General features: G+C 53.7%; 7 protein-coding genes across 7 annotated transcripts; 3 read left to right on the top strand and 4 right to left on the bottom strand.

The window, feature by feature from the left end:
• Nucleotides 1-224: 224 nt before the first annotated feature.
• Nucleotides 225-1,228, top strand: J4E87_002218 (uncharacterized protein; the record flags this gene model as incomplete). Its single annotated transcript, XM_049373856.1, has 3 exons — nucleotides 225-263; nucleotides 489-726; nucleotides 801-1,228. The coding sequence occupies 3 exons, from the start codon at nucleotides 225-227 to the stop codon at nucleotides 1,226-1,228; spliced, it is 705 nt and encodes a 234-aa protein (XP_049235996.1).
• Nucleotides 1,229-1,252: 24 nt separating this feature from the next.
• Nucleotides 1,253-3,099, bottom strand: J4E87_002217 (uncharacterized protein; the record flags this gene model as incomplete). The annotated part of the gene is made up of 2 exons (XM_049373855.1): nucleotides 1,253-2,018; nucleotides 2,366-3,099. 2 exons carry the CDS (start codon nucleotides 3,097-3,099, stop codon nucleotides 1,253-1,255), a joined length of 1,500 nt encoding a protein of 499 aa, XP_049235995.1.
• Nucleotides 3,100-3,625: 526 nt separating this feature from the next.
• Nucleotides 3,626-5,953, bottom strand: J4E87_002216 (uncharacterized protein; the record flags this gene model as incomplete). Its single annotated transcript, XM_049373854.1, has 4 exons — nucleotides 3,626-3,996; nucleotides 4,045-4,217; nucleotides 4,267-4,980; nucleotides 5,031-5,953. 4 exons carry the CDS (start codon nucleotides 5,951-5,953, stop codon nucleotides 3,626-3,628), a joined length of 2,181 nt encoding a protein of 726 aa, XP_049235994.1.
• A 1,214-nt stretch (nucleotides 5,954-7,167) lies between these two features.
• Nucleotides 7,168-8,369, top strand: J4E87_002215 (uncharacterized protein; the record flags this gene model as incomplete). The annotated part of the gene is made up of 2 exons (XM_049373853.1): nucleotides 7,168-7,619; nucleotides 7,667-8,369. The coding sequence occupies 2 exons, from the start codon at nucleotides 7,168-7,170 to the stop codon at nucleotides 8,367-8,369; spliced, it is 1,155 nt and encodes a 384-aa protein (XP_049235993.1).
• Nucleotides 8,370-9,132: 763 nt separating this feature from the next.
• ATP1 (Alpha subunit of the F1 sector of mitochondrial F1F0 ATP synthase) lies at nucleotides 9,133-11,258 on the bottom strand (the record flags this gene model as incomplete). The annotated part of the gene is made up of 5 exons (XM_049373852.1): nucleotides 9,133-9,937; nucleotides 10,115-10,285; nucleotides 10,338-10,733; nucleotides 10,787-10,995; nucleotides 11,187-11,258. The coding sequence occupies 5 exons, from the start codon at nucleotides 11,256-11,258 to the stop codon at nucleotides 9,133-9,135; spliced, it is 1,653 nt and encodes a 550-aa protein (XP_049235992.1).
• A 1,062-nt stretch (nucleotides 11,259-12,320) lies between these two features.
• On the bottom strand, nucleotides 12,321-13,051 carry J4E87_002213 (uncharacterized protein; the record flags this gene model as incomplete). Its single annotated transcript, XM_049373851.1, has 4 exons — nucleotides 12,321-12,782; nucleotides 12,831-12,890; nucleotides 12,947-12,970; nucleotides 13,019-13,051. 4 exons carry the CDS (start codon nucleotides 13,049-13,051, stop codon nucleotides 12,321-12,323), a joined length of 579 nt encoding a protein of 192 aa, XP_049235991.1.
• A 631-nt stretch (nucleotides 13,052-13,682) lies between these two features.
• On the top strand, nucleotides 13,683-17,828 carry J4E87_002212 (uncharacterized protein; the record flags this gene model as incomplete). Its single annotated transcript, XM_049373850.1, has 6 exons — nucleotides 13,683-13,931; nucleotides 13,984-14,064; nucleotides 14,113-14,271; nucleotides 14,987-17,336; nucleotides 17,385-17,654; nucleotides 17,707-17,828. The coding sequence occupies 6 exons, from the start codon at nucleotides 13,683-13,685 to the stop codon at nucleotides 17,826-17,828; spliced, it is 3,231 nt and encodes a 1,076-aa protein (XP_049235990.1).
• Between the last annotated feature and the right edge of the window lie 478 nt (nucleotides 17,829-18,306).

Here is an 18,306-nt window from a genome sequence, read left to right as displayed (position 1 = left end):
AGTTTGGTTGCGATGCGAGCGCAAGTGGGATGCATGGTCTGGAAGCTCTGACGTTCACCCCACATCTCGGTTCCCAACTCCCCGTGGCGGGCAGGGGCCCAGCTTAAAACTCCCCCGTTAATTGCCGGCTAAGTACTTTGCCGAAGACGGTGAGCGACCTTTGCTTTCAATCATCTCTGCGCAATTTTGGGTTATTGTCTTGAACACGTTCGTTGATTATCATTATGGCGAGTATCCAAGCTATCAGGGCAAATTGCCGCAAGGTACGTGATTTCGTGTCATGTTCGCGCTATCAACGGATTAAGAGAAGAAGAAAGGGTTGGGATGTCGCGTTAAAGTGAGGGCTGCAGTTGTAGAGGTGCTCACTTGTCATCACATGTGAAGACATGTGCCGTCTCTCTGGCACACGTGTCATGAAGTTTGGGTTTGGGAGCCTTGAAGAGCGATGTTTGGCAAAGACACTCTTCGTGTGTTCTAACGTATCACAGGTTATGTGCATAGGCAGAAACTATGCAGACCACATCAAGGAGTTGTCGAGTGCTACGCCTAAGCAGCCCTTCTTCTTTCTGAAGCCACCGTCGTCTATCTTGCTGCCGGGCGCTGGCCCAGTCCTACGCCCACGTGGTGTAAACATGCACTATGAAGTTGAGCTTGGTCTCATCATGGGAAAGACATTGCGGGATTTGCATCCTGAAGATACGAAGGGTGCTATGGATGCTATCGAAGGTACTAAGAACGCCATACATCCAGCAAAATGTTACAGTATATCGGGATCCGTCCGACTAACATTGAGTACTCAGGCTACATTCTCGCCATCGATATGACAGCTCGTAACGTGCAGGACGAGGCGAAAAGAAAAGGACTCCCATGGTCTATCGCAAAAGGCTTCGACACATTCATGCCCATCAGCAACTTCATCGCTAAAAACAGAATCCCAGACCCACAGAAAGCACACCTTTGGCTTTCAGTCAACAACGAGATGAAGCAATCCGACAACACTGAGCTGATGCTTTTCCGAATCCCAAGACAGCTGAGCGACATTAGCAGGGTCATGACACTGGAGAAAGGCGACATCGTACTTACGGGAACCCCGAAGGGTGTAGGCCCAGTGAAGACGGGTGACGTTATGCGTGCAGGGCTGAAGGTCGATGGAAAAGATATCGAAGAGGCAAACCTGGAGGTGCCAGTCGCGGATCGCGAGGGGTTGTACGAGTTCAGCGAGACATAGAGTCAGTTCCCTAATCAAGGCAAATCAATGAGGCTCGTTTGCTTCCGATGGATACCAAAAAGCATCGAGTTCCGATACCTCTTGTTTCGTCCTAAGAGGATTCTTTCTAGTGCCAGACCCAACAACTGGCTCAGCTCGACTGCCCGTATTACGCGAGCTCGGAGGCTTAGGAATGGCCTTCAAACGTGACAGTGGCGCTGCTGCTGCTTTGCGGGGTGACTTCTTAGCTCTGTCTGCTACAGTGGTTTGCATATCATCGCTCTCATTACGTTCAATCCGTGTCGCTTTCTGTGGACTGCGTAAAATGACAACGAGTGACTTTTTCCCCTGTTCGTTCGGAGCACTCGGCCGAACTGGTGAGGGGTTCCTCTTCTTGGTAGGTGAAGTGGTGGTTTTTGCTATATTCGACCTGGCAGGACTTCTCGTGACCAACTGAGTGGGTTCAATCGCCGTGTTTCTGCTTTGATTTGCAGCAACGTTGCGCTTTGTGGTTGCTGGAGCTCTGCCAGTAGGACGTATCGCTGTGCTGGATCTGGTCTTGATATTGTCTAATCCTTGATCATGGGCAGTCTTTTGCTTCTTGCGCAATGAAAGAGCTGGCTCGACCAACTGTGTTGGTGGGAGGAGTGATTCGCTACCTGTTACATGCGGCTTTCGCTCTTCAGCATCCTGTTCTTGAATCTTCTTGGCTTGAGCGCGAGTCAGCCTTTGAGTGAGGGGCTCCTTTGTAGGCTGCTTTCGCTTCCGTGTGATGGTTTTGTCGGTCAGCTGTGTTGGAGGCGGGGCGACTCTGGCACGTGGGCGAGGCTTTCGCGTAGGAACCGGCACTGGGGCTGCGGCTGCGGCTGGGACCGGAGCCGGGGGCGAAGGATAAGTCGGGCGGTTGTGATGGACCAGCTGTGTTGCAACTGGAGCAGCATATACTGATTGGCTCGATTTTGGAGCAGGTGTTCGGATTTGTCTCTGTTCCTCTGCCAGATGTGGCAACATAGAGTTGTGGATCGAAGGTCTCTGCATCAGTCTCTGTCTTGCTGACTTCACTGGTTGACCTGGAGGCACAGCTGAAGTGTAGGTATCTATCAGTCCCCTACAATAGTCGTTAGCCTTACCAAAGTTCGTTCCGAAGGCCGCTCTTACCTTTCTCTCATCTCCGGACTCCGGGGTACTTGAATTTCTTCACGTGCAAACCCAGGCATGAGTATCAGGTCTTCATCGTCCGTGTCACTTGTTACTTCTGAAGTTCCGGCGTTGAACAATTGAGACGGTGTCATGGATCTCAGCATGCCATGCTGAGGCTTAGAAACGGTCTGTGGGCCAGCGGTGTTGGACTTGGACTTGGGATCCTGTCGCGCAGATTTGAGCCGGGTGACTTCTTGCTCTAAACTCTTGATCCGACGCGCGTCTTGATTACGACCAGCTTCGAGAAGATCAAGACGTCGAAGAACACCCTTCAGTTCTCTAGGGACATGTTTGAGCTTGTCGAGATCGTCCACAGCATGAGAAACGACATTATCCAGCTCGATCTGCTTCTGCCTGACGTGCTTGTTCGTGTCGACGAAGATGCCGAGGCGCGTCATCTCGCCTGCTGCCCACTTCTCGAAAGCCTTGTCGTCATCTTCGGCCTCGATCGCTGCGAGTTGTTGCTCCAAGTGTCGGACCCTCGATGTAGCAGCTTCGGCAGCCTCTGCAACGTGTTCGGTAGATCTAATGCGTGCTTCGTATTCTTCATGATGCTTCTGAAGTGTTCGCATCTCCGTGAGCAGGTGGGCGTGCTGTTTTTTCATCTCTGGCCCCCATAGCAGTGCCTCCGCCGATGCGAACGGCATACGTGAGTCGACATCTGTCGCCGAACTAGGTCTTCTGGGACCCATTGCGAGGGGATGCGAATCAGTGACGATAATGCGTTAGCTAGTACGATGCGGTGACGAGGGCAGGTAATGTCGCCGGTGAGGCCAGGTAGAAAACGCTAACCGCTACATGAGAGGTGACGAGAATGACCGGTTGTGTGCGCCGTAAGATGAGAGGCGATATTCGCGACGCGATGGTGGGTCCAGACGAGAGAAGCAGGCACGAGGTTGGGTGTGGCTTCCTCAGTCGAGCAGCTTCACCGAGCTGGCACATCTCCGCCACCCCATCCAAGGGACAGATTGGACACCACCTATAGACGTGAATAGAAGTAAATAATCTGGAAGTCTGCATTAAATTAGTAGTTTGCTGACTCTCGTTCTGACACCAATGTAGTCTGCAGCGCACCTGCCAATATTCCTCTTGAACGAGGTGCGGCAACACGCTTACCGTAACGCCTTAACGAAGACCAGATCACAAAACAAGTAGTGAAGTAAACTCTTTCTTATTTCATGCTACCTACTGGGCACACCCCACTTCCACTCAATCAGATCAAGCAGTACGCTTCGGTCCTTTCGGCGCATCTATTACATCATCCCTCTTCATGATGCGAATCTTGGTGTCTTTCTTTGCGCTGTCTCCATCCGACTCCGATTCCTTTGGCCGTTCCGCCACACTCTTGTCGTAGCTACTCGGGTCGATACCAAGAATGCCACCTACGTTGTTGCGGTCACCAGGGACAGAGAATTCGCGGAAGGCATAGCGCCATTCATTTAGGAAGCCGCGAATAGCTTTGCCAACTTTGTCCTTGCCGTTCTTGGAGTGGTGACCTGTTCCTGTAATAGCGTAGACTGGACGCGAAGAAGAGCTGTGCTTTAGAAGGATGCCTTCGAGATACGAAACCGACTCATCTGGATGCAGACCTGGGTAATGTTAGTCTTGGTATGAACACACAATTTATCTCGACGTACCGTGAAGATCAACATACAGCTCTCTCGAGCCGTCGCTGTCCTTATTGCGATCTTCGTAAAGGATACGAGCAGCTTCACGGTGGGCTTCACGCATCAGGTTGTTCTCACTCTGCCCCCTAAGACTAAGAGCTTTAGCCGCGCGCGAATCGCTGCGGTTCCAAGCTTGAGCAGCGCTGTTATATGTTAGTGGTGGAGTGTCGTAGGACGAGGCATGCCTCTTACCTCTGCAAAAACTTGTTGCGCAGACTGCCATGCTTGAAAGCCTCGGCGCGAGCTTTGAGATAAGCCTGATTGCCCTTCTCACCCGTCTCTAGCCATGGAATGTGCTGAGGAGCGGGTATCGCCTGGGCAGCCACACTGTTCTCGCGAGATCCTGTGAAGCTCTTAGTCGGTCTCAATCCCTTGCGAGCTGGAGTGGCAGGAGCCGGAACAGGCGACATGCGAACGACATCTGCAAGATTGTTAGGTCCTGGAGCATCTTTGTGATGGCCATGTCCACCTCGCTTGCCGTGGTGACGCTTTCCAGTCTTAGCAGCAGCAGCGGAACCCAAACTAGGGAAAGCGTCGTTATCATCGACTGCGAGCACCGAAGGTGTGGTGGCACGCGAAGTCTGGCGACTGCCGGTTCTAGACTGCGGGCGACTACCGCCTCCGGGAGTGAAGTTTGCAAAAGGACTCAGTCCTGGTGGAGGGCGTGTGGGGCCACCACCTGTCAGACCGTAGAGCTGTTCCAAAGAGGTCGCGGCTGATGTTATCGACGGTGTGCCTAGGGGAGAGCCGTTGTAGTGGAGGGTGGGAAACTCGTAATCGGACATCTGGAAGTTGGGTATTGGTGGAGTTTGGACGTCCGACACAGCCATACGAGCCATGAGCGCAGAGGGGTCATGTGAGAAAAGGCATGTATCGCCGGCTAGACAGTTTCCATTCAGGAAGTATCTGTATTGGGTGTTAGCCTGGGCTACCTAGAGAGCTGTGTATATACCTACTTGCACAACGTCTTGCTGGTGTCATGGCTGAATCTGCAGTCTGCTCGGGCGCAATGTCCAGTTGACAGAAAGTACTTGCACACGATGTTGCTCTTCTGCTGGCCCACGGGTGTACTAGGCCTGAATGCTGGGCTCATAGACTTCCCGATGACGTATCCTGGGTGCTCGGAGGGTGTGGTTGGGAGTTGCTGTACGTCGAGTTGCTGTCCCATCAGTGCGAGAAGAGCAGCACTGAGGTCGTAGCCATTGGCCTCCAAGACCTTTTCCAGCTCCTCGTCTGATCGGTCGTCCCTGAGAATCGAGCGCAGCATGTCGTATGGGCCCATGTCCATGGTCTGGGGCTGCACCCATTCGGCCGCGGCACCATTGAGCGTGCCGTCGCCCAGGAGAGACGACTCAGTGCTCGCGACGTCATCGTTGACTAGCCAGTCGACGGAGTGGCCATCGAGGTCGCCATACGACTCGGTATTGGGACTTGCGCATTCGCTGAACTGGTATGCGCTCAGGCTGGGGCTGTGGGGGATATGCGGTGTGGAAAAAGCAAGGCGAGGCGAGGGTCGCGGGGAAGTAAAGGGGGAGGCGGTGGACGACTTTGTGCGCGCGAATCCAGGTGGCATGGGGAAGCCCGGCGGCGGGTGTACCATGCGCGGCGAGGCGTTGACAGGAGTAGGGGCGCGATTGGCCTGCCAGGGAGCTGGCGAGGGCCGGCGGATGATGGTATGGCGGCTGGGGGGAGAGCTGGACGAGCTGCCGGCGTCGCGATAGCGCCAGAGGCAGTCCAGGACGATGTTCTCGAGTGATTTGCCCGTGAGGTTGGTCTCCTTGCGCATCAGCTCCTCGAGCTTGTCCGTCTTGTCCTCCTCATCCAGGGCCTCGTCCTGCAGCACAGGCAGCGCCTTCTCGTACAAGTCGTCGGCGACCATGGCGTTTACTTCCAAGCAGGCAAAGGATACTGGGCGATGGGTGTTCGGGTGTGGCGCGCAGGACGGGTGAGGTCAGAGGTCAGAGGTCGGGGTCCAGGTCGAGACAGGAGGCCGTCGGGGGTGATTACAAGTACTGCGGGTAATGGCAGAGGAGCGACCGGCGCGTCACAGGAGGAATGAAGCTGCAACGAAGGGCAATAACCAGTCCCGCAGCCTTCTTCTGCAGGACACACCAAGTGCGCCAAAACGGGCAGAGTGATGGAATGCCTGGGGCGATCTCGAGCGCGAATGAAGCTCAAGGGACTAGGCTCAACTACGTAGGGGTGGGGGATGCTTGCACCGTGCAGCAACGTCGACCATACAGCGGGAACGGTAATCTCCAGCACTTGCTCCCGGTCTGCCCTACATGGCCCTGGAGCCTCGAGCGGGTGGTGATGCGGTGCGAAGGAGTCTCAGCTGAGCGAGGATGATGACGACTGGGGCTGGATAAGAAGTGCTGCGATAGCATTCGTCGGCGGAAAAACAAGCTGCAACATATGCCTCAAGTATCGAATAGGGCTATGGGCGCCACAGACTGCGAGAGGCTGAGTAATCACGTGCTCTGCGTCGTGTGGGTCCGCGGAAACATCCATGGATGCAGTACGTTGTAGGTTGCTGGGAGCTGTCTAACATGACCAGAGCACATGTCACACACAGTATATGCGCATACAATGCTGCAATCACCCTATACACGAAACAACTTGAGCAGGTCTGCGGACTACATCACGACAAAAACCTGCAAAGTGGGTAACCCAACGTCAACGTAGGCTCCAGGGTGTTCAGTTTTTTGCTAGGTTGACTTGCAATCATCGAATTATAGTTGTCCCACGCGCATGCCGAGCAAGACTGCTTTTCAACTCGGGGCCGATCTGATCTAATCGCCTAATGCAGGGCGGATCCATGGCGGATGCACCGCGTTCGTCCGCCCGGATGACGATGAAACCCAGAGCTCTCCAACAGCGCCCACACCACACTAGCATTAGCATCTCACACCAAAGCTGCCTCCGACGCTCCACTACCACCACGCGGAATGTCCGTCTTCAGTTGTATCAGCTAGCATCTCCCATTACCTCTCTATTCACTTCCCTACCGCATTCACATCCTCTTACCTCCGCATACTTCCGCGCCACTCCGTTAGGCGCACCTCCCCGTATTGTATAGAGGCATCCACCAACATGCCAGCGAGCGACTATGATGTCCGCGCTCTTGCGCTCCCTTTAGACGATGAGGAAACAGGCCAGACGCCAATATGGAGCCGACGTCCGCAATCATCCACCTTCCGGCGCAACGCATCGCACCACAGTCAACAGAGCTCATGGCGGCAGCGCGCCATGGACAAGTACGATACACTCTCGCGACGGGTCCTCGATCAATATAACAAACTTTCTCCCCTGCAGAAAGTGCTGTTCTTCGCAGGGAACCTGGTGTTGGCAGTCGGTGGCATACTGTTCTTGGTGTACAACGAGCGCATATTCGGGGCCCTGTTGCCCGTCGCGAAGAAATGGAGAGACGTGACAGCCGGATGGCTGATCCTCTGGGTCTTGATCTTCATCGTATCATTTCCGCCATTAATCGGGTATTCGAGTTTACTCACCATAGCCGGCTTTGTCTATGGCTTTCCAAACGGGTATGCTTCACACGTCGTTCACAACATGCAATCTAACATTAGACCAGTTGGTTCATAGCCGCGACAGCAACCGTTGCTGGCAGCACAGCATCCTTCCTCCTCTCGCGCACCCTCCTCAAGTCTATGGTCCACCGCCTCATAGCCAATGACACGCGCTTCGCTGCCCTCTCCCTCACCCTCAAACACGATGGTCTCAAACTTCTCGTCATGTACCGCTTATGTCCGCTACCATACTCCATCTCCAACGGTGCTGTCGCAACCTTCCCCACCGTACATTGGGCATCCTACGCTCTAGCCACAGCCATAGTATCACCGAAGCTGATGCTACACATATTCATTGGCAGCCAACTCGAGAAGATTGCCGAAAGTGGAGGCAAAATGGACCCTGGCACAAAAGCTCTATCCTACGTTTCCATCTTCATTGGTCTCGTTGCGGGTGTTACCACGGGCTGGCTCGTATACCGCAAGACCAAGGCCCGCGCTGCGCAGCTAGAAGCTGAGGAGCGTGCGGGTATCCGTCGCATGAGTATCGAGGACCTTGAACATGAATACGCGGACGATCCGGGAGCGCTGGAAGCTGCCGAAAGGTTACGTGAAGAGGATGACGACATCAGTCTTCGGACTACGTGGGACGATGAATACAGAGATGAACCACCCGAGACGGGTGATGCCGTGGAAATCGGCGACGATCCTTTCAAGGATGGTGATGCGAGTGACGGAGAGGAACGGGGACGCGGAAGGCAGAAGTAGACGTATTTGTATACGGTCCTTTTGCTTAGATCGCTTGGATAAGACGCGTACCTACTGTAGACTACTAGAATTGAATCCGTAGTCAAACGTTATTCCCTCCCCAGTACATCGTGACCCAGGTGTCATTTGGCTACCAGCCATGGGAAAAGCCTCTTAAGTTCGTTCCATATTGCACACATTGCACATGATGTTTGTCTGCTACAGACAATTTTGCGTCTTCAGAGCTTTTTTTTATACTGGTCCCGGGAGGTATTCAATGTTTCCCCCATGGATAGAGGTGTGAGGTATGAAGCAATGTACATATACAGGGTACCTCTAAACTATTCGGTTGCTACCCGAAACGATCACCGTATGCTCCAAGATGACAGCTAGCTACAGCGGACATGACCGACTTCCTGCGTAGTTTAGTATTAGCATCACCATCATTGTCACATGCGTCAGAAACAACAAGTATAACAGAGGAAACGTTCATTTGTCATATACAGAGCCTCCACCATCCCACTTCCATGAGCTGAAAAAGAGCCGTATATGTACCGCTAACAGGAGCACAGGGAATCACAAGAGGTATTCGTCGACCAAGGTAGGCGTGCGTTGCCAGGCTGATGTCAATGCAGAAAAACGAACAAATCTTCCATATTGAGACACAGCTGATGGCGAGGACGCATCTTCTATTATACATCTATTCTCAAAGACCAATCAGCACTTTTTTGGCCCCTCAGAACATTGGAATAGACAGTACCCACTCTTCCAGCCTTCAACACGTTTATGCCGCGAAGCTCTTGGTGAAGCTCTGTGCAACCTCCCTGAGCTTGGACTCGAGGTCCTTGCTGAGCGCACCTTCCCGGTCGATCTGGTTGAGCATGTCCTGCTCGTTTGATCGGAGGTGGGCAAGGAAGTCAGCCTCCCACTGAAGAATCTTGCTGACGGGTACGGAGTCGAGGAGACCGTTGATACCAGCGTAGATCAAAGGAACCATCTCGTTGACGGCCATGGGAGAGTACTGCTTCTGCTTGAGGAGCTCGGTAAGACGCTCACCACGGGACAAAGTCTGCTTAGTCGCAGCATCGAGATCGGAACCGAATTGGGCGAAAGCAGCAACCTCACGGTACTGGGCCAAGAAGAGCTTGAGGGAACCGGCGACCTGCTTCATGGCCTTGACCTGGGCAGCGGAACCGACACGGGAGACAGAGAGACCGACGTTAATGGCGGGACGGATACCCTTGTAGAAGAGCTCGGCCTCCAAGAAGATCTGACCATCAGTGATGGAAATGACGTTGGTGGGAATGTAAGCGGACACGTCACCACCCTGGGTCTCAATGACGGGCAGAGCAGTGAGCGAACCACCACCAAGCTTGTCGTTCATCTTGGCGGCACGCTCAAGGAGACGAGAGTGGAGGTAGAAGACGTCACCGGGGTAAGCCTCACGGCCAGGTGGGCGCCTCAAAAGCAAAGACATTTGACGGTAGGCAACGGCCTGCTTGGTCAAGTCATCGTAGATGATCAAGGCGTGCTTGCCGTTGTCACGGAACCATTCACCCATGGAGCATCCTGCGAATGGCGCGATGTACCTGAGGTTGTGTCAGTCGATGTCTCATATCAGCTCACGTCAAGCAAGAAAATCTGAACAGGCCTGCAGCCTACATCAACATGGAAGCACACAAGGTATGTGACCTGGCGTCGATGTAGGCTCCGGACCTATTCGGGTTTTTTCTTGTATGAGTTGAGCTCGTACGAATAGAACTTACTGCAGAGGGGCGGCCTCAGAGGCGGTGGCGGCAACGATGATGGTGTACTTCATGGCGTCGTTCTCCTCGAGGGTCTTGACGAGCTGGGCAACGGTGGATCGCTTCTGACCGACGGCAACGTAGATACAGTAGAGCTTCTTCTTCTCGTCGGTGCCCTTGTTCCATCGCTGTCTAATCTTCATGTCAGCTTGTGTTGCTTGCAGGCGGAAGAATATTTGCGTACTGGTTAAGCATGGCGTCGAGGGCAACGGCGGTCTTTCCGGTTTGACGGTCACCAATGATCAACTCACGCTGACCACGTCCAATGGGAACCATGGCGTCGACGGACTTGAGACCAGTCTGGACGGGCTCCTTGACGGACTGGCGGGGCAGGATACCGGGGGCCTTGAGCTGAGCACGGCGGCGCTCAGTGGTCTTGAGGGGACCCTTTCCGTCGATGGGGTTACCGAGAGCGTCAACGACACGTCCGAGAAGAGCCTCGCCGACGGGAACGTCGACAATCTCTCCGGTACGCTTGACGGTCTCGCCCTCCTTGACCAAACGGTCAGAACCGAAGAGCACAACACCGACCTGGCCGGCTTCCAAGTTCATGCACATGCCCTTGACACCGGAGGCGAACCTGTCACCCCGTTAGCTTCCATGGCAAATTGTCGTAAAGTGCAGGTGGCGTACTCGACAAGCTCCTCAGCCTGGACGTTGTTCATGCCGTGGACACGGGCGATACCGTCACCGACGGACAGGACACGTCCAGTCTCGGAGAGGCTGTTCTCCTCCTGGACACCGCGGATCCTCTGCTCCAGGATGGAGGAAACCTCGGTGGGGGTGGCCTTCGCATCGGCGGCGTAGGATCGGATGGCGTTGGTGAACGCGGGAGCGCGGGTCTGTGGGCGGGCAAAAGGCGTCAGTGGTGGACTTGGGTAGAGGGGAGCTGGTCCCGCCGCCGCGCAGCCCGGGCAGTTCCATCAACGAAGCTCCATTGCGGCGCCAATGGCATCGGATATCGGTTCTGGAGGCTGCTGGCGATGGCTGGACGGGCGGCAGGCGCAATTGCAGGCGGTTGCGATGGACTTACCGACGCAATCCTGCTCGTGGCAGAGATTGCAGCGACCCGGCGGCTCGACTGGCGGATGGCCCTTGAGAACATGGCTGCAGCTGCTCAAGAGTCTAATTCGGAGGCTCTGCAACCAATTGAGATTGATGCAGGTATGGAAGAGGGGAGATGGTGATGGAGTGCAGGATGGGGAGCTCTGCTGTGAGGAAGAAAGTCCTGCGGTTCGGGAGGAAAGCGCGGACCTTGGCGTCTACCCTAATCCTAAAAAAGCCGCATCTCAACCGAGCTCTCTCACTGCAACACCACGTTGGCACTCGACGAGCCATGATTTGACTGGCGATTTTGAGTGAAACACTAGACAAAGAAACGGGGCATTCAGCTGCTACGCATTATTGCGTTGAACTCTTCGTACGACATCCCGATCCGATACACGATCCTCGTCTACATGGTCAGTACCCCACACTTTGATAAAGATAAAGTAAATGTTTGTGGATACCTTCGGACTGCGTTTCGGTGTACTGTACAGTTGGTATCACGGCCTTGCTTGCAATCTCATATGGCTAGTATCAGAGAATTAGCATCGACTAGGAGCATGCATTGTACAGATGGCGTATCTGCCTCAATGGCCCTTCCGATACATCAGTACTTGTAACACATACAAGGGCGCATTCCAACACAAGTCGACGGACCATCCTCCATGTTACAATCTACATAAACGAATAGCGAGGAAGATCACAATAGCTCCGCCGTATCATAGGTCTCAAAGCTGTTGATACCTTGCTGTCCTGTTGCAGTAGGCGAAAATAGCTACCCCAATGTGTCGAGTAATCTTCCAGCACGGGTTACCCACGAGATCATGGCCAAAATAGCATGGCTTCCCAATATAAAATAGCAACATTCTAAATTGGTATCCTACTATGTTATGTGAATCTTTAAAAACTCGCTGCCACCTATGCAAACTTGACTACCAAAGACAACGTATACCTCAAGACGCCGCGTACACCTTGCTCCTGCGCAATGCTCCTTCTCCTGCAGTATTCATACACTATTTGCACTGTCTTCTGGTCCTCCAATGTCTGCTTCGATTAACCTGCAAGTGCCAATAACTGGGTCCTTGTCTGCTCACGCGCTGTACATCCGTTGTCGAGTTGCGTCTCATTTCGCGGATCCATTTTGACCCTTCTCCTTGCTCTTCCTAAACTTCTGAATCTCCAACTCAACAGCCTGGTCTATCCGGCGCTTGAGTTCGGGGCGGTAGCCGAGCATGAAGAGTATCTCGAACCAGACGAAGAACGGAGCAAGGAAGATGGCCTGCACAAGGTTGTCCAGAAGCGCTGGTGCTCTTCCTTCGAACTTTCCGTGTCCGACGAACTGGGCAATCCAGCATGCGATGTTGATTGCGCCGGCCCATGAGTTGGCAGTCGCACCGTACGTTGACGTGAGGTGGTTCGCATACGCGGTGCTGCCGATAAGGATCGGGGCAATCATGGCACCTGCGACAGGTTCCATGAGGATGTACAAGGTCGAGTACAGAACGGCTCCGGCCGTGCCGACGTTGAGCGGGAGATTAGGTACCGAGAGCCATGACGGTATAGGGACGGCAGGCGTGTTGGTGAGCTACTGCTGTGTTAGATGTGCCGCGATGAGAGCAGTCGGATTCCTCACCAGTAGGAAAGACGTCAACAGGATCGGAGGTACACAGAGCAGATGTATTCCGACGTTGACCTGACACATGGCATGTTAGCTGACATGTGAAGATGCTCTCTGGCGGCAGAGCCTACTTTATTATGGTGGTATGCTCCGTACTAGAATCCAGTCAGCCAAGTACAGACATCTGTTGAAGAATGACGTACGAAGACGAGTTGTTTCTCTAGATTGAGAGACATGGTGCCGGATGGGGAACTTGGGCGCGTGTCAAAGAGTGGGATGGACGTCAAGAGACTAAATCATGTCTTGGAAGCGCAGGATGGAGAGTCGAGCTCGGGGAGTGTGGAAGGACCAAGGCACCGGCGGCGGGAGCCGAGAGATGATGGCGCAGGGTGAATGGGTATCACGACATGGGTGTGTGGGGGTGCGCAAGCTGGCAGGTGGGAGTTGGGTCGCTGCTCGGGCCTTAGCGAGTGATTTTCCGCGCCGAGAGCCCTGCAGCCCTTGGAGCTCACCTTTCCTGTCGCGACCATTGCACGGCTACAAGACACTCACTCCGCCCACATCTGCGACCACTGTACCCTCGGACTTGCACGGGCGCCGCGATCACACTGCGACTTGGGTGCATGGGCTGTTGCATATAAGAATCAGGGCTGCGTTGGAGGCCGAAGGCGCGTCTCGCTGAAGCACGCGCGCTGCCTACCGCATACTGTCGACTCTTGACTGGGCCGCTCAGCATAAAGACAATAAAGTCGCATAATAGCAAGGACGACGGTCCTGTCTCTACCTTGTCTCGATCTTCACCGTTGAACCGTGCAACTCGTCCACACCGCGCATCTCCTCTACCGTATCCGCCGTACAACGCGCAACATGTTCTTCCTCAAAGAGCTTGAGAAGACGATCCAGCTGCATCCCTCGTACTTTGGCCCGCTCATCCGTCAGCACATCCACCGCGAGCTGCTACAAAAAGAGGAGGGATCGAGCACGGGAAAGTACACCATCGTGTGCATTCTGGACTCGTTCGACATCTCCGATGGCAAGGTGATGCCTGGCTCCGGCTCTGCGGAGTATGTTGTCCACTACAAGGCGGTCGTATGGCGACCATACAAGGGCGAGGTGGTATGTGGAAGCGGCCGACGTGATTATCGAGTCCACTGCTAACAGTGTCAAGATGGACGGCATTGTCACCTCAGTACTCCGCACTGGATTCTTCGTCGACTGTGGATCTTTGCAGGCCTTTGTGGGACGCAGTGTACATCTCACCCTAATTCATGCCTCCATCCATCACTAACAGCGACAGATGATCCCCGCTGAAATCAAGTTCGACGCGAACGCTACACCCCCGCAGTGGACCGACGACGGAGAGCAGGTTATCGAGAAGGGCACCAACATCCGCATAAAGATCAAGGGTCTGAGATCAGAGGTGGACAAGATGTATGCGGTCGGCACCATGAAGGAGGTAAGAAAGATGAACGTCGGCTTTGCCGACCATCGGCTAAGCAAAACTTCTAGGATTATCTTGGCCCATTGCCCTCATAGTCGGACGAATCGACGGCCATTGACAGTATGCGCCATTGTGGAGGGCCAGTGCGTGAGCAGTCTACTCAAACAGGAATCTTCACTACAGAACAGATGTTATTGTTCGGCGGGACCATCTGACAATTCATGCACAAATCAACACCGTCGTAGAAACACGAAGCGAAATATCGAATTCTTGGCTGTATCAGTGCTCGTAGGGAGCAAGGCAATTGCTCAATTGGTTCAAGGGTTTGCAGAACCAGAGCAGATGTGGCTGTATTGAAGACCACAGCGGAAGGAAATCATACCATCTGGATTTGGCACAGTTTGTAGCGCCATGCATTCCAATAAATTCCCAGAGCAGGCTTGAATAGGAACGCGTCGCACAATCTCATTGTAATGCAAGTCTTAGTGCAGCGCGGGCGGCCCCTTGCGTCGAAGAGTGGCTTGGGGCGTTTCGGCCAACACCAGCTCCCGCACCTCCGCGTGAACTCCGCAACTCCGCCCAGCTGGACACTGTTCATAACTCGCACCTGCGCCTTGCCACTATACCTTTTTCTTGAGCCTGGTCTCATCTGATCCTGCGTCGCTTTCTAATACCATGTTATAATTGCTTGCGTTCTTGTTCATATTTGATCATTACCATGCCGCGACAGCGCGCCGCGAAGGAGGAGGAGACGGAGCTGCTAACCAAAGAAGAGAGATCCGCGCGCACTTCAGAAGACGGCTCCGAGACATCCATATCCTCCATCTCCACAACGTCGCTCGTCCTCGAACACATCAACGACCCGTCCCTCAATCGTGCGTCGCAAGCGAAGCGTGGGGAGAAGTACCACGACGACGATGACGACGCAAGCCTGGCGCGCGAGCCGTTCGACGTCGAAGATGGGCGGTTCAAGGCCCCCATTGCTGTAGACAAAAAGACAAGGAGGTGGCTATGGATCGTGGGCACGGCCTGTGTAGCTGGATGGGCGCTTGCGCTCGTCTTCTTCTTGATGAACGGCAGCTACAAGCACGCTTCGTCCAGGCCACACGACCCTCTTGCCAGTTCTACCAAGGGCTCGGGGAGGAAGATTACGCTGGACGACGTCTTCGGAGGCCGCTTCTATGCCCAACAGCAAAGCGTCGCATGGATACCGGGACCAAAGGGTGAGGATGGCCTGTTGCTTGAGAAGGGCTCGAGCAACGAGGAATACCTGGTCGTTGAGGACATAAGGTCCAAGGGCGAGGCAACGTCTTCTGCGAGCAAGACCACGCTGATGAAGAAGAACACATTTGAGGTGGATGGCACATACGTCTATCCCAGTGATGTTCAGCCAAGCAAAGATTTCAAGAAGGTGCTTGTCACGTCGGATTACCAAAAGAACTGGCGACATTCCGGTACTGCGAAGTACTGGATTTTTGATGTTGAGACACAGACTGGCGAAGCTTTGGATCCGGACCAGCCAAACGGCGTAATCCAGCTAGCCTCGATATCTCCGCAGTCGGATGCGGTCGTGTTCACCAGAGACAACAACATGTTCCTGCGCAAGCTGAACTCCAAGGAGGTTATACAGATTACAAAAGACGGTGGCTCTGAGCTCTTCTATGGTGTACCTGACTGGGTATACGAGGAGGAGGTCTTCCAAGGAAATAGTGCGACATGGTGGTCTGAGGATGGCAAGTACATCGCTTTCCTGCGTACTGACGAGTCCACCGTCCCGACATACCCGGTCCAGTATTTCGTGTCACGGCCTAGCGGAGAGAAGCCCAAGGCTGGCGAAGAGAACTACCCCGAGGTTCGCGACATCAAGTACCCCAAGGCAGGCGCCCCCAACCCCATCGTCTCACTGCAGTTCTACGACGTCGAAAAGGGCGAAGTCTTCAGTGTCGAGATAGAAGACGACTTCAGTGACGAGAACCGTCTGATCACCGAGATCGTCTGGGCCGGAAAGACGAAGCAAGTACTTGTTCGCGAAACCAATCGCGAGAGCGACATCCTGAAGCTTGTCTTGATGGACGTCGAAAAGCGCACCGGCAAGACGGTAAGAACCGAGAACGTCGCTGAGCTGGACGGAGGCTGGATGGAGGTCTCACAGAAGACAACGTTCGTACCGGCTGATCCTGACAACGGTCGTAAGGATGATGGATACATTGATACAATCATTCACGAAGGCTACGACCATATCGGCTACTTTTCACCATTGGACAGTGACAAGCCTGTGTTGCTTACCCAGGGCGAGTGGGAAGTCGTTGATGCGCCTTCTCGCGTGGACTTGAAGAACAACCTGGTGTACTACGTTTCAACTGAGAAGAGCTCTATGGAACGACACGTCTACTCTGTACTCTTGAACGGTACCGGAAAGAGCGAAATGCTGGAGAATGGAGGCTCAGGCTACTACGACGCTTCCTTCTCAGCTGGTGGCTCTTACGCCTTGGTCACCTACAACGGACCCGGAGTTCCATGGCAGAAGATTATCAGCACGCCATCGAACAATGACAAGTACGAGAAGGTCATTGAGGAAAACAAAGCGCTTGACCGCTTCGTACGCCGGCTTGAGATGCCCATTCTCAACTATCAGACAATCAACGTCGATGGCTTCGAGCTGAACGTCCTCGAGCGTCGTCCGCCGCACTTTAACCCGAAGAAGAAGTACCCTGTTCTCTTCTACCAATACAGCGGACCAGGCTCGCAGGAAGTCAACAAGAAGTTTAAGGTTGATTTCCAGTCGTACATTGCCGCCAGTCTCGGGTACATTGTGGTGACAGTGGACGGGCGAGGTACGGGTTTCCTTGGTCGGAAGCTTCGATGCATCACGAGAGGCAACATTGGATACTACGAGGCGCACGATCAGATCGCCGCGGCCAAAATCTGGGCCAGCAAGAAGTACGTGGACGCTGATCGACTCGCGATCTGGGGCTGGAGTTACGGCGGTTTCAACACACTCAAGACGCTCGAGCAGGATGGAGGAGAGACGTTCAAATATGGGATGGCTGTCGCTCCTGTGACTGATTGGCGGTACTATGGTAAGAAGACTCATGGTACTCATCTACTTCGCTAATTATTTACCCCAGATTCCATCTACACGGAGCGCTACATGCACACGCCGCAGAACAATGCCGAAGGCTACGACAACTCCACCATCACCGATGTTACTTCCCTCGCGAAGAATGTCCGCTTCCTGGTCATGCACGGTGTCGCCGATGACAACGTGCACATGCAGAACACGCTTACCCTGCTTGACCGGCTGGATCTTGCAGGTATCGAAAACTACGATGTTCATGTGTTCCCCGACTCGGATCATAGTATTTACTTCCACAACGCGAACCGCATTGTTTACGACAGTAAGTGAATCAGTGTGCCATTGATACGAGGAAATAACTAACGTAATTCCAGAGCTCAAGTGGTGGCTCGTTAACGCTTTCAACGGCGAATGGTCGAGGATCACGAATGCGGTGCCCAAATCGCAACTTGATTCGAAGTCGATAGGACGTGAGTCAAAGGCTCGGCATGTATAGTGTTTGACGCGTATAGAATGCGCAGGCGTTACAGGCGCGGAATTCTAATATCGTTACCTTGCAAAACTATTCTCATCAGCCATCTCGAATGCCCAGATACCTTTGAAATTTGCAGCTAATAAGTCGAACAATGTTAGCGAAGCCAGTTAATATGCATAATGCTGTGCTTGTGCTTGCTGATTCGCGGCTTTTGAGTACAGGAGTAAACCTAGGAACATGCTCAAGTAAGCCCCACACTTTCACGCGACTTTGAACCTACTTGAAAATCGTGATATCGCCATGTGGTTACAAGAAGTCTCAATCTATGCATTTGCAGGCTCAAAAGTGGCTGTCATTGAGGAAGCTCTCATCAGTCCTTCCCCTCTCGAACCCCACTTTTGAAGCTACTACATCCCACATCGCAAGCATGACGGCATCTTCGCCCATCCTCTTACCTTTTCCGCCTCGACTAAGTTGTGACTTGATATATAAACCTCAA

Source organism: Alternaria ethzedia (genome assembly GCF_023757985.1).
Source record: "Alternaria ethzedia strain BMP 0044 chromosome Unknown scaffold_4, whole genome shotgun sequence".
Taxonomy (NCBI): Eukaryota; Fungi; Ascomycota; class Dothideomycetes; order Pleosporales; family Pleosporaceae; genus Alternaria; species Alternaria ethzedia.
Note: the sequence above shows the minus strand (reverse complement) of the source record. Positions and strands in the feature narration are given on the sequence as shown.